The 15,063-nt window shown below is 36.3% G+C and overlaps 1 protein-coding gene across 2 annotated transcripts in view; it reads left to right on the plus strand.

Annotated features, from left to right (window-relative positions):
* The window catches only part of dennd1b (DENN/MADD domain containing 1B), a 99,080-nt gene that overhangs the window by 15,144 nt on the left and 68,873 nt on the right, over positions 1 to 15,063 (plus strand). For both annotated transcript variants that reach the window (XM_016273790.1, XM_016273791.1), the window contains exon 3: positions 13,831 to 13,874. In XM_016273790.1, coding sequence (XP_016129276.1) covers positions 13,831 to 13,874 — 44 coding nt within the window. The remainder of the gene's footprint in view (positions 1 to 13,830; positions 13,875 to 15,063) is intronic.

Below are 15,063 nucleotides of genomic sequence, written 5' to 3' on the forward strand. Positions count from 1 at the left end.
TTTACAGTGCTGTGTGTATTAAGCCTATGCTGTAACTGTCATGAACACATGCAAATCGTTAATCAGTCTTATTTGTATAGAGAGAAAATACTTGTGAGCATGTCATAATCGCGACAGCAGACTGCTTTTTAATTGCTGCAACTTATGCAGCTTCTTGTAAACCTCCTAAACTTGTAATCTTGACTGTTGCATGCTCCACTTCCAGGGTAAATTAGAATTTTTAGGTTTCTCTTTTCACAGAGAAGTTCACAGGCAGTAAATGATCAGTGTGATACTTTAAAGAAGCATATCATTGCTGTAAAGTATATCCTTTTTTAAGGCTGTTGCCAGCTAAAGTAGCATGAAATGTAATGCTATTTGTGGCATGCAAAAAAAAAGAGAGAGGGGAAAAAAACGTTTTAAAATGACTGAGTGTTTTCTTTCAGTTCAAGCTTGAAAGATGCCTGCTAATCTGCTTACCCTTTTAATTGTGAGATCTAGGGGCAGAGCTGCTTGAAGCTAGAATAAAGTTACTGATCCAGAAGTAAACTGATGACCACAGTTATTCCTTGCTTTTGGCTTCCAAACACTGGCCTCCCTCCCCTCTCCACTCCCCTTCATTCTGGAGGGGAAGAAAAAAGCTCCTTGTACCAACAAAAGAATTTTTTTTTTGCCATATGTTCGGTTGACATCTTCATCAGGTTCACAGCGGGTTACCTTAGTTTACGTTCACTCCACTGCTTGATGGGATTTTCTACCAGTTCCTTGAGTAGCTGGCTCAAAGTCTAGACGAGCCCCTAAAGACAACCAGGACCCTTCCAGCATGCCAGGCACAATGGCATTATTGTGGACTTCGAGGAGCTGGTGCTTCCTCTTTACATGGACCTGTTCGGGCACAAAGACAATGGCTTTGTTCTGGGGCATGGAGTGGGTTAATCCAGACCTCTACATACTGTGAAATAAATCTTTTATAGATGAGTGAAAAAAGGAGCGGAAGAAGAAAAGGTTTTGCCAAGAAGGTTGCGAGTTCAGCATTTTAACCTTTTGGCCAGAATGAGACGAGAGGAGGAGGAGGAGGAGGCATGGAAGGAGGGTACAAAGAGGAAAGGCAGGCAGGCAACACATAGTCCTTCATTTCTGGATGAAGACCGAAACCACTGGTTTTCAATGGGTTTGCATTTGTTTGTCTGGTTCAGAAGAGACTTGACTGTAAATATCTTGGACATTTCTTACAACATGTACCTATTGCAGTGAGTTAATCCCAGGTGTTAAAAGTATAGTTTACCCAAAATTGATTAAATCACTCACCCTCATGGTTGTAGATATTTTAATATGTCCCAGCTTCCAATGGTGTTGTTTTGGACCCCATTGACTTTCATTGCATGGACACATTCTTTGGAATACTAAAATTTTAAGTTTGAGTCAACTATCCCACGTTTCTGTGGGTCTTAAGGTCTTAAAGTCTTAAATTGGTCTTCCACAAATTAAGGCCTAAAAAGGTCTTAAATATGGTCAGAAATCTTAAATTCATAAAGTCATAGCACAAATGAATATGTCTCTGTATTTTTTTTGTTTTCCAATACAAATATGTAAACATCCTTAAATCAAGATACAATCAAGATGCAAATTGAATGGATAAAGTATGGTTTTCTGAGAAATTTAATAAAATTAAGTGAGTTAATGTTTAAAACAAGAACAGTTATGTGTCAGTGAGGTATAAAAACTTGTTTTTCCTTTGAATTAGGTTGATTTTTCTGAGCCCATTGGCAGATATTTATTCTTGTTTTAATCATAAACTCACTTCATTTTGATCAGTTTCTCAGAAAATTCTTATCTGATGTCATTTTGCTTCTCAAGTAACTTCTCAAGTATCTTGATTTAAGATTCTTTAGACATTTGCACTGGAAAAAAAGATAAATACCGATGAAGAATGCCACGTTTATTGCAGTGTGATCAGAAGGTACAGTGAAAGTTATTTCCATATTCTAGTTAATCTTTATTTGTGCAATTAATTAAAAAGTAGTGGATATCTGTTGGAAGTTGTGTTTTCCAACTTTGAAGCATTGCCAATAAAATACATTTATGTTTGGAGACCATATTTACGTATTGTATTCCATTCGATATGTTCCTTAAATTTTATTTTCTTAAAGTTGTAAAGGGGTCATGAACTGCCCTGCCTTTTTTATTATTTTGTACTGTTCTCTGAGGTCTACTTATGTTATCAAGATTTTTACATCAAAAACATCATAATTTAGAAATAATAGACTATCTTCTGTCCTGTTTTGACCCCCTCATCGGAACGCTTTGTTTGAAAAGGCGTGGGGGATTGTCGACTCTGAACTGCATCTTGTTGTCTACAGAGCATCTTTATCGTTTGATTTCAGCGTAGAACTGCATTTGCCTCTCACATTATTTACACTACATGTGTGAATTGGTGGGCGGAGCTAAACAGGCAATGATGTAGAAGCAGGCGTTGATCATCTGCGAAGGCGGGGTTTAGCCACACTATTATGTCATAAAGTGGCACATTCCACAAGCTGTCATTTTGGCAGATTGGCTTCAATATAAGCTGTTTTTAGACTGAGAAAGTTTTTGAGTTCTGAAACTTACAGTATGTTTTTATAGTACAATGATCTCTTATATGTCAAAAGATCAAGGGAATTTTGATTTCTCAGTTCATGACCTCTTTAAATTTACCTTCATAAAAAGACTGCATTTCTTTAAAACAGCATAAAGGCCTGTTCACACCAAGAATGCTAACTATAAAGATAAACATAACGATAACTATGTCATTGTCCCCACCAACACATGATATAGTTTTGTTTATTGTAAGCATGTGTTGCCATTTTGTTGTCTGCCACTTTAAATGCTTGAGCTCTTTAAAGCAGGATTGATTCTGATTGGCTGTCAATGTTTTATCAGTCTTGTTTTGAAAGTAGTTCTAATGATAGCGTTCCTTTGTGTCGTTATCGTTATATATGAATGTGGTGTGGATTTCCCTATTCTCATAGAATTAGAGTAGTAATTAAAACTTTATAATTAAGTTATTGTCATTGGTGTGAATGGACCTTAAGAGGACTGATATGTAAGAAAGTTTTATAGACTTGTTTACATTGCCAGAATATTAATATTGACGTCATATGGTCATTACATTAGCAAGTAATTTCCCTCTCCACACTGAAAACGCAAATGCTGCAATGTGCAACACATTAACGGCCAATCAGATGTTTAATATTAAGTAATGTGGACAAAATGTCCTGTCGCTCTTCTTTGTCCACTTTGCCAAGTGTTAAAATCTGATCGTTTTGTCCTAGCCAGCGACAAGTAATTTGTCTGTCCACACTTAACGCACAAATTTTGCGCATTGCGCCACAGTAACAGCCAGTAAGAATGTATTTGATGTGATAATCAGTAATGTGGAGTGTTTTGGACGCCGCTCTTGTTGCTCACTGGCTGGGACACAGTGTTATATTTAGTAATTTGACAGACCGTCTCCAGTGCCCTGTGGGTTCCACAGTTTGGACTCTACTTCCATAATACTTAATACTATGATAATGACACCTCACATATTCACAATACTTGTTGACACAGTTTATTAAACACAGTTCGATTCCAAGGAGCCATTAAGGTATGTTGAGTTTTTCCATCAGTGTACGATGACAGCTTGGCAACTCAATCGGCTCGGCGTGCGTTCGGCGTATTGGCTCTACACCCATCCCGTTCGCAGATAGACAGACAGAGGTGGTAAAAAGTGGTGTCAGCTGTGAGCTCTTTCCACCACTCACCTATTAACCTTCTTCCCCCCGGCCTCAGCTCTTTCAAAGCGTTGTGTATCGACTTTTAAAGACAAGCATTCCCGGGACGTCAAAACATTGATTTGCGACTGACCCGCGCTGTCTGCGCTCGGGGCGGCGGCGTGTTGCCACGCAGCGGCGGTCCTGTCGAAGGTTAGCCGTGCACGAAGCCCAGGGGGAATCTCTGGAAGGGCCCTCCCAAGCCTGCCATCACCCACGGCCGGCTTCACATTGGGTGCGAAAGCAAAAAAGAAAACTAGCTCGCTCCTCCGAGGTGATTTCAATTCAATTCTCACCCATTAGCTGGCGTTTGCTCCGCAGTCAAATTTCTTGCCGGGTCTGATGCTTGCGGGTGAGATTGTTTTCTTTGCCGTCGACGGCAGCCGATGGGTTTTTAGACTTCAAGGTATTTTCAATGGTGGTGAGATGAAAACAGTGACGGCAATACATTGAGCTGCCACCACCTTGGCGTGTTACGTCAGATTGAAAGTGCTGAGACTAAGTGTAATGATTGGTAAAGGACAGTTGAAAACAGGCTTATGCTTTAAAAGCGTCATTTGAGACATTTAATGAAATTCATCTTGTGTCTGTTGACTGTTTACCGTATGCCTGTTCAAGGTTGAAACTTGGAGTTGGTGGTATGACCGAAATCTCAAGTAATTTTCACTTACTTAGTTATTTTCACTTGTAAAAATGCTTTTGTATATTAAATAACTGTTAAATAATGATTTTTGCAAATGAAATACTTGATCTGATTTTAAGCCACTGTAAAATAGCCAGTTGATTGCAGCAGTCCACTTTTTAGCAGTTTCCAGAACAATTTTTTCTAATTAATTTACCTAAAAATCTTCAACAAAAAAAACCAAACTGAAGCAAAAAAGTATCTGACCCTGGGGGGAAAAAGGTACAAGACAGTGTACTAATAACATCTTTATAAGGGAATGAACCACAGTGAACCACAGTCCAGTGAAGTACTACAAATGATGTAATCGGATGATTCAAATCAAATAAAAAAAAAAAAAATACAAAACGTTTGATGTGAAGTCTTTCGTTATGAGTATAAAAACAACGTATTTTGAATTTATTGCAAAATATTCTTATTTACGAACATACAAGTTGTAAAAGAAGATACCAACCTGATTACACCTGATTAGTCTTATTTTATAGTTAATTATACTCTTATAAAATGTATTAATATTTACAATAAGCCTTTATTTTTGTATTTTTAGTTATTTTAATTTAGGTTTTAGTGCTTGTTTTAATTTTTATTAGTTTTTAATATATTTCTATTTAGCTTTAAATTATTTTTATTTCAGTTTTATTAATATTAGTGCTTAAATTTATTTTAGTTAGTTGCCAAAGCAACATTTCTAATTTTCATTTACTTTTATAAATATATTTTTTCTTCTGTTTTGTTTTGTTTTATTTTATTTATTATTTTATATTTAGTTAAATGGTTTTTATTTTAACTTGATTTCAGTTACCACAAAACATTTTTATAAACATTTCTTCTCTGAAAGTATTACAATTTTAATCAAATATCAAGCTGAAATATTGTGTATTTTACCTTTTTAAACTTTAAAAAAAAAATAAAAGTAGTTAAATAATTATATACAATTGATTAAATTATTGTCATTTAGACTATTTTAAATCTTGTTACTTTTGAGTTTGCCATGAATATAGCATTATATTTGAATATGACATTAAATAAGTAAATAAATCATAGGAGTGGGTTTGCCATAATTCCCTGATTGGTGGATCTTCTTCTTAGGATGATGGGCAGTGTGGTTCTTCACCTATATATTTTTTGTTTAAAAAAAAAATCCTGAGAACGTCAGAGCTTGCGGTACATATTTCTCCAAGGTATTATAGAGATTCATTTAATATGAAGTTCTTGGTGGAGAAAATGAGTAATATTTAATTCCGGAACTGGACTGTTTCACTCTCCATACACGCACCTGTGACTGCGCATGTCTATATGTGTTGTGCCAAATACCTTTTATTCATCATGATTTATTTCAGACACATCTGCCTCTGTATTTCAAGTTTCTTGACCGCTCTCACATGTGAATCTCTCTACCGACTGTATGTTCTATACTGCCCACCCCTAGTTGAAATGTCTGTCAAGTTGGTCTGCCCCTCTTCCTGTGCATGGGTGTGTGTGTGTGTGTGTGTCTGTCTGTCTGTTTCCGTGTCTGTGTGTGCCCACTGGCTCGGGGCGCTTCGCAGACCTGCTGGGAACAGGAGCGGCCTCAGTGTGTCAAGCCCAGGAGGGGAGGCCGCTGGGGAGCGAGAGGGGCAAGAGGGGGATTAAGCAGCCCCAGGTCTGTCACGGTGACATTTCTCTCCCTGGCTCCAGCAGCAGGGGTTGGGTTTACCCTCCTAACCTTCAACTTTCAGCCTTAACCCATTAATCCCTTTGTGTCTGCCCGCCCCGCGCAAACACACTCACAATATGGCAGCAGGAGGCTGCGGAGGCAAGGAGCCGGGGTCCCTTTGACAGCTTTTCACCCACAGACAGGGGCCTTCATCTTTCTACATTCCCCAGTGTACAAACCTCCCCCTACCAAAAACAGACAGTTGGTCACCCAATCGGTCATTTTTGCACAGTTTCCCATTTTTGTGTGTCATTTAAAATCTGTGTTTGGGAGGTTAATTGCTAAAGAAGTTCATGTTTGAGCAGAAAACCCATCTTTTTTTTCCAACGTCAGTGGGAATTAGTGTTACTTGAGTGTGTAAGGTACTGTCATCTTTCTTAAAAAGTGACAAAACGTTTACATCTCTGCTTTGAATACTCCTACTAGATGGCAAATATGTGATTGCATTGCTCAGATTTGAAGCCGGATCTGGCTTGTTGAAGGGACAGCGCGGGCGTTAATAATAAAAGAGCTCATCTGAATTTTTGGGGCTTTTCATGTGAGCCCCCCTGTCGTGCCAAAATCCCACCGGGATAGAGATTTGCAAGTCCTTTGCCTCGGTGTATGAATAAGCATGTGTCTCAAGGTATTTTTGAATCTGTAAGAACACGGGAGCCTCCAGGATATGCAGCACAGAAGGTGCATGGTTGGAGGGCAATGCCCCTCTATTACCCCTCCCTCTCACCTATCACTTTCTCTTGCCTCCATTTATGGCATCGCATCTCTTTTTATTTATTACACTTTTTATTGTCTTTTCCCTAGTCTTACTTTTTATATCAAAGTAGTTGACGCAAGAGCATTGACAGTGTCCTGCACTGTCTAAAACGGTTTAAACGTCAGTTTTCTGTCTCGCATGTATTTTATGCACATGGCATTGCTTTCTACTGTAAATTATGAAGTTTTTAATGTGTTTGAAAGAAGTCTTTTGTGTCCGCCAAGGCTGCATTTATTTGACAAAAAAAAAAGAAAAGCGAGTGAGATTTGTAACAAATTTAAAATAATTTATATTGTTCTACCTATGCTGGCTTTTAATGTTATTGTGTTCCATTTTTTAATATTGTTAATTTATTTCTGTAATGCAAAGATGAAATTGCGGTAATATTTGGTCAATTTAATGCATCCTTGGTCAATAAATGTATTAATTTCTTAAAAAAAAAACCAGTCTGACCCTAAACTTTTAAATGGTTTAATGAATGAATGAATGGAGAGTGAGTGAATGAATGAACGAACAAATGAATGAATGAATGATTGAATGAATGTACAATGAATGAAACTGGCTCACGGTTAATTTAATCTTTTGTTTTTGATTGACACTCTGTATGTGCAAATTAAATACAAAGTTGTGTTGTTTTATAATATCATTTGTCATTTTAGTATTTTGTTGTCTCTCACATATTGGGCAGAGTTCCAATTCTAGTTATTATTTTTGATGAATCACATTTTATTGAAGCTTACAAGTGATTATAAAAAGGTAAAATAAATGATAAGCTGTCACAGCATTTAAAATATACACTGCCATTTTTAGAAAATGTAACCTAAAATGTTAAAGATTTTATTGTCAGCTACCCATCATTCTCTCTGTCTCTGTCTCTATCCGTATCTCTTCTTTCTGTTCTCTTTCCCTCTATGTCCCTTGTGTTCCTCTTTCTCTCCCTGGCAGTGGTTCCCATCCTCTCACCCATAAAATCAGCATAAAATTGACCTGACTGTGCCAGATCAGATGGAGGAGTTGGGCTTCAGATCCCTGGAGAGAAGGAAATTCAGTCTTTGTAAAAATATTATAAGACAAGGTCCGTGAAATCTCACAATGGGATTATGTAATGCACCTTTGTCAGTCTTTGTCACTTTTTTCCTTCCTCCCTTTCCTCTCTGAACTCTGGTCAGCACTGGTGGAGAATATACTGGCATATTAACGTTTGCCACACAGTGCAACGACTAGGGTGGATTTTGAATAGAAGTGAAAATACAAAAAAGAAGGGGTTAGGTTATGAAAAATCCTTTCTGGTGAAGGAAGGTTGGGTTCATGCCCAACATGTTAAATCACCAGAGCGTTCATTCTGCTAGTCACTGCTTCATCTGAAATCAGTTCCAGCACAGCAGAACTGAATCATCAGCACTGTTGCTGTGGGTTAGATCAGAATGCAGAAGCAAGAGTTTCATTTCAAATATGATGGGAAGTTCATATTGTTAGTCTGTAAATTGATGCTGACATGAAAGAGGAAATGGTTAACATGCAAATGCTCTAAATTTAACTTAACTTGGCGCGATACAACCTGAAACTTCAAAATAAAAACGTACACTGCTGCAGCTAAATCTGGTTGTCAGTTCACCTTTTGGTGCTTAATCGTGTTCTGTACACACACAGTTCAGTCATTTATGGGAGTGACAAGCGCATTTTACAAAGGAATTGACTTGAGGAAAATTCAGGTAGTGACAACCACTTTTAAAGAAATTCTACGCCGTGTGTACGGGACCAAACTGAACAACTAGTTGTATTTAAACACATATCAGAGTTGTGTCTCTTTTCTGTATGCGCAGTGCAAGAAATTGCAGTAAACAAGGTATGTCGAGACTCATTAGTGTTGCCAGATCTTGCTAGAAAAAAAACAGCAAATAGGAACAAGCCCATAATAAACTTAAATGCTTTATCATGGAAATAAGCTACATACCAAAATATTGTGACCTGCATGTGCATACATTATAAACTTAAATATTATTATCATAAACTGGATCGCTTTATGAGCCGTGCCCAAACAACAAACCTAAAGATGCTTATAAAGCATCACTTTTTTTTTTTTTTGCTATGTGTACTTGAGAGAGTACACCGAGACTTGTAATTTTCACTTACATATTGTTGATCTTCTGTTAGTTTTGATTTCTTATATTGTCCTCATTTGTAAGTCGCTTTGGATAAAAGTGTCTGCTAAATGACTAAATAAATAAATGACTTTTAATAAGTGGATATGGCAACCCTTAAAGAGTGCAAACTGCGAAGTAGCCCTCCAAAATTAAACAAAAGACGATGCCTCTGTTGAGAGCGATTAAAATCTGAACATAATATGCTTTGGTAAAAAATATTGGATACTAAACAGGTGTGATGCCAGAATGTTGTAGTAGTTATCGTAGTGTCAGTAATCACAATTTCGGTACATAAACAAAACAGTAATTTATGGGATTCACTTTTGTATTTAAAAAGTGCGGTTGTCACTCCTGAAACTTTATAATATGTGTGGGGCCCTAGATTGCTGTGGGTGGTTGCTAGGGAGTTGCTAATCGCAGTGGCGGGCCGTGCATTTTACACCTAGGCCTTCAGTGGCGTCCTACATGAATTAATCCATTTCTTCATACCATCATAATGATGCCACGGCTATAGAAACCATAAATATTACACAGTAATGCAGTATAACAGGGCACTACATAACAGACAGGTATCTTATGTAGCGAGAATGAATGCCATTACTAAAGAAAGAAACCCAATTAACAATTGCAACACATCATCTGTAGCTGAAGCATTAACCTAAGAAAATGACACAAATACAGTCCATCCGATGTTCTTACAGACATTTATTCACCCAAGCGCATTTATACCTTACAGATAGCATTGGTATAAAACAAATAAGGTGATGAAGTCAAGTCAAGTCACCTTTATTTATATAGCGCTTTTAACAATACAGATTGTGACAAAGCAACTGAACAGCATTAATTAGGAAAATAGTGTCAATAATGCAAAATGACAATAGTAAACACTCATTTTTCAGTTAAAGACAGTTCATCATTGAATTCAGTGATGTCAACATCCAGCTCAGTACAGTTTAAATAATATCTTTGCAATCAAGTCAACGATATCACACATTCATGGAAAAATATATTAAAACTAAATCAGTGATTCTGATCGTGTTTAGGCCAGCAGAGAAGGCTTTGCTGGCCCTGACGGCCCACCACTGGCTAATCGGTTGTTCTAGGTGGTTGCTATGGCATCGCTAGGGTGTTCTAAATGGTTGCTGGGTAGATCCAAAGTTTTTTTTTTACTTATGCTGCTTTGTTTTTTTGCTTTAAACATAAGTTTAGTCCTGATTTAGTCAGCTTTTAGTCACATTAGTAAAATTTTGGTGTAATTTCTCAACAAAAAAAGGTTCATTATCAATAGTGTAGCAACATATGAAGCACAGCTCACACAGAAGTCACTTTAAAACCAAGCAGCTTTCTGTTGGTCAGTGTCCAAGTTTGCTTGACCAACTTGAAAATGAGTAAAATATAGATAGGGGAAATCTTTCGCCCTCATGTGAAACTCCCAGTCGCATGATTTCTATTGACTGGATTCGCCTGTGAAATTTTTCTGAGCAACCGTAAATGCGACCGCACATTGAGTCCTGTGTCATAGTTGTTGAACTAGTTCTGTGTGATCATCTAATCTCTTCTGAGAGCATATTTATCTTTCATCAAAGAGGATATTTGAACTTCCTGTAACAGACCGATGATGCAGGGTACTACCTCACCTTAACAGGAAAACTGAATGATGTGTAGCTGTTTGAAACTTTCGTTTGGTTGCCAGATATTTCATATAGTTATATGGCAAACTATTGATTCACCGATTCATTGTGATTCATTCTTAAGAATAAAATTTTTCTTAACTTAACTTTTATCTTCATTTCTAACTTGAAAATAAAGTTAAGAATATTTTGTATTCTCAAAACAATTTCTTGACAGAAATGGTTCTTAGGATAGTTCCAAAGACAAAACTTGAATTGAATCTGAATTTCTGAAAACAGTTCTCAAAAATTATCGTAAATATCCTCTTAAAGTTAGGATAACCTCCAACTTGTTTTAAAACCCCAAAGGTAAGATGTTTAATGACAAGTCAAGCCAGTAGTGATGAAAACGGTGTGCACATTTATTATGATTATTATGGTAATCTGCAGGCAGTGCAGAAAGAACTGAAAGTCTTCAGCAGGAATTGGCATACAATCAGAAAACACCAAAGCGTGTAATGTTCTAAAGAAAATATTTAAGAAGTTCTTAAAAATTGTTCAAGGATTGCACGTAGGAACATTACAAACTCTTATCTTTATCTTTATTTAAAGGGGTCATATGATGCGATTTCAATTTTTCCTTTCTTTTTGGTGTGTTACAAGCTCTTAGTGCATAAAGAAGATCTGTAAAGTTGCAAAGACTAACGTCTCAAATCCAAAGAGATATTCTTTATAAAAGTTAAGAGTCAACCACACCTACCTAAAATGGCTCGTTCTAACACGCCCCCACATGTCTACGTCATGATGTGGGAAGATTTGCATATCGCCGCCCAAATGTTCACGCAAAGAAAGAAAGCGTAACTTTTATTCTCGCTGTAGTATTGTTGTTGCCGCTGCTGCCATATCGTGAAGGCGCTGTGTGTTTCGTTGTGAAAGCGAAACTACTTTGTTTGGCCTTCCAAAAGAGGACATGACTAGAAATCAGTGGTTAAGTTGTATTTACAACACTGTTCCAGAACAGTTCAACCCAAATATTCCGATGTGTCCAGTGCATTTTATGGAGGACTGTTTACTGATCCTGGTAGAGTAGACTACAATGCCGGCTGTTCTGACTCACAGACTGTAAGTACGTTTTTATATTTAAAGAATTTGCCACTGACAATTCAAACGCGAGTTTTGAGCAGTGTAGAGTAGCGCTTGTTGTTTGTCATTTCTCCGATCACAAATGCAGACATGGTTTTATGTTTATGCGGCGCGATGCAATGCAACGCGTAAAAAGACAGTATAAGTCATTTATAATCCGTAATTATGTCCCCACTGGATGCAACAAATGCCTCGTTTATAATGGCTTTTAATGTTTTTGTCTCGTCGCTCTGGCCGGGACAAGGCATCACAATATGGTAAGGGGCATAACAGTTCCGTCACAAGCTTGAGGTATTCGGCCAATCACAACGCACTGGATAGCTGGCCAATCAGAGCACACCTCGCTTTTCAGACCGATGAGCTTTGTAAAAATCTATGCGTTTCAGAAAAATCTTCGCGTTAGCATAGAGGAGAAACAATAATGTACATTATGTGGAAAATAATGTTGTTTTTTTTAACCTTAAACCGCATAAACACATTTCATTACACCAAATACACAACATAATGTTCTTTTTAGCAACATCATATGACCCCTTTAATTTATCTTGAATTTATCTGAAGAATTTTCATGAAGCTGTCCCCTGGACTCATACATGAAATAATTGGAATTTTTAATTGATAATCCTAGTTTACTGAAAATTATGCTCAGGAGAAAACATTGCATATAGAAGTGAATTCTTTGTAATGTCTATAGCACACAATATTGAATCAAAGTTCGAATTGTGAAGAGTGCAAAAATCCCCATCTCTATTGTCATAACATTGAGGTGTTAGATTAGCCGTACTTTGCACACCCCATTTGAGACTGTGTTTGTCTGTGCACCAAACTCATTGTCTGGTTTCAGGGTCCTCTCATTGACCTTCAGCAGACATTGAGTTGTTGTTTTGTGGTCCAAGATGATCTTTTTAGAGTGAATCATAGTGGAGGCATCTGGAGTTCTGCCTTATTATGTGTCACAAGGTGTGTAGTTTTTAAAGTCTGAACACACTTATTTAGGTAAAGGTCACTTTGGTAAAGGTCATGGCACTTTACCAAAAATCTAAATATTATTGAGCTGTTTAAAACTATTAAAAACTGCTATGATAATATTGAGTTATATGTGAAGTCAGTAACTCCTGTTTACCTTTTAACAAAAATAAATGTTACTGGAATAATTAAATTAAATTAAATAAATTACATATATTAATACTAATAATGTAAATTGTCATCTAAAGATTGTAAATAAATACAAATATAATATTAATAAAAATAAGAAGAATAGTTATTCATTTATTAATCATTAATTACACATTAAATTACATACCAAATAAAAATATATTATTAATAATATTAATAATTAATGAATCTGACCCCTGAATTGATGCATAAAATTATTGGAATTTTAAATTAACCATTATTAATCCTAGTTATTGAAAATTATTTATTATGTATGTACATAATACATATATAAAACAAATTAAATTAAATTATACATTATTATTATTATTATATAAAACAAATACAAAATAGTAATATTATTAAATTTTTTATTTATTTAATATATAAATATACATTACATATTAAATAAAAATAAATAATAATTAGAATGATTAAGTTAAAATATAGCCTACAGTGCGCGCACACACACACACAATAAATTATTTTAATTAATAAAATGAATATATTTAATATAATTAATTCTTATAAAAAATAGTATTTTCAGTATAAATTTCAATGCGAACATTATATTATTAAACTACTGCAGTAAAGACTTTCCTTTAACAAATTTAGATGTGAAATATTAATGCAGCGCCACACATCTGCTGTTTCTGCAGGTAGTCGAGTATTGTCTGTGTCTCTCTGTGTTTCTAAAGGCCTCTATCTAACCGGAAGACATTTGCATATGCAGAACGTTCTATGCCTCCGCTCGTTGCCGTGGTGTACCGACACATAGGAGAATCCACCCTTGCCCCCACCCCCTTCATTAATATGTATGTGTTCTGAACGGTGCGTGGTTGCTGATTAATGCTGTCTGTCAATTTCTTACAGATCCGACAGTGCTGTGGAAGTTCCCTCAGGACTTTGGAGACCAGGTTGGAGACAGAGGAACTTTTTTTTTCTCTCTCCATACACCCTATTCCCCCCACCATCACTCCACCAGCACCACATTCATGACCCCTCCTGGTCCTAAAGGCTTCCCTCCTTCCTCTCTTCCTTCATTTTCTCTATCTCTCTCTCTCTGCCATGCAGTGTGATGTTGCTGATAATGAAATGCGGTGAGCAGGTCTTCAATAAGTGTTGTTCTGGTAATTATCAGCTGGCTGTGATGTGAATGGGTGCGGATGGAGCTTCTTCGTACACCTACTGCTGTATCTCACACCAGTACAGCTGTGTGTCGCTCATGAGTTAGTACTATATCACACTAGTAATGCATAATAAGCGTGATCAAGAGTACTGAGAGAGTGATATACCAGCCTAAACAGTCGATATTTTGTTTTGAGATGATCGCTTCACATTCTACCTTGTCTACTTCAAAATGTATTGTTTTTTAAATTTAATTATTATTTTTTAAATATTCATTTAAAAAAATATTTTATTTTGAATATAGTTTCAAATTTTTTTTATGAATATTAATATTTTGTATAAAGGTATTTTTTATTTTATACATTTAAAAAAAAAAATATTAAACAAAAATAAATATTATATACATTTTCATTCTTTGAATATTATGAAAAATCTAATGATTCAGCAGCTTTGAGTACATCTTATTTGTTATTTAATTAAACAATTAAGTAATTAAATAGTAAATATGTCTGTCATTCTGTCTATCTGTCTATCTATCTACCTATCTACCTACCTATCTATCTATCTATCTATCTATCTATCTATCTACCTACCTACCTACTTACTAGGGGTGCAACGGTGCTCGGTAAAAAAATCGAACCGTACCGTTCTCCACACACGGTTCGGCATACACTAGGACCGCGGTTCAACTTAAATCTGACAATGCATCTGTAATATGATTTGTTAGAGTTTGGCTAATGCATGTTTCTGTTGATGGATACAAATTCTGGCTTCCCAATACATTACAACAAGAGCGATGAGAGAGAAAAAACAATACGTGGACAAACCAGTCACTATTTAATCAATGCGAGTGCTTTATGCTGGAATAACTGCAATTTATGCCGTCATCACGTGTTGATAGCGCAGGTGAGACCTGAACAGCACACCTTGCTATCTGTGTTTAAACTAAACTCATTTAAGCCTTGCCAGTTTAAATAT

The sequence above is a fragment of the Sinocyclocheilus grahami genome, unplaced genomic scaffold (genome assembly GCF_001515645.1).
Source record: "Sinocyclocheilus grahami isolate Dianchi unplaced genomic scaffold, SAMN03320097.WGS_v1.1 scaffold81.1, whole genome shotgun sequence".
Classification (NCBI taxonomy): Eukaryota; Metazoa; Chordata; class Actinopteri; order Cypriniformes; family Cyprinidae; genus Sinocyclocheilus; species Sinocyclocheilus grahami.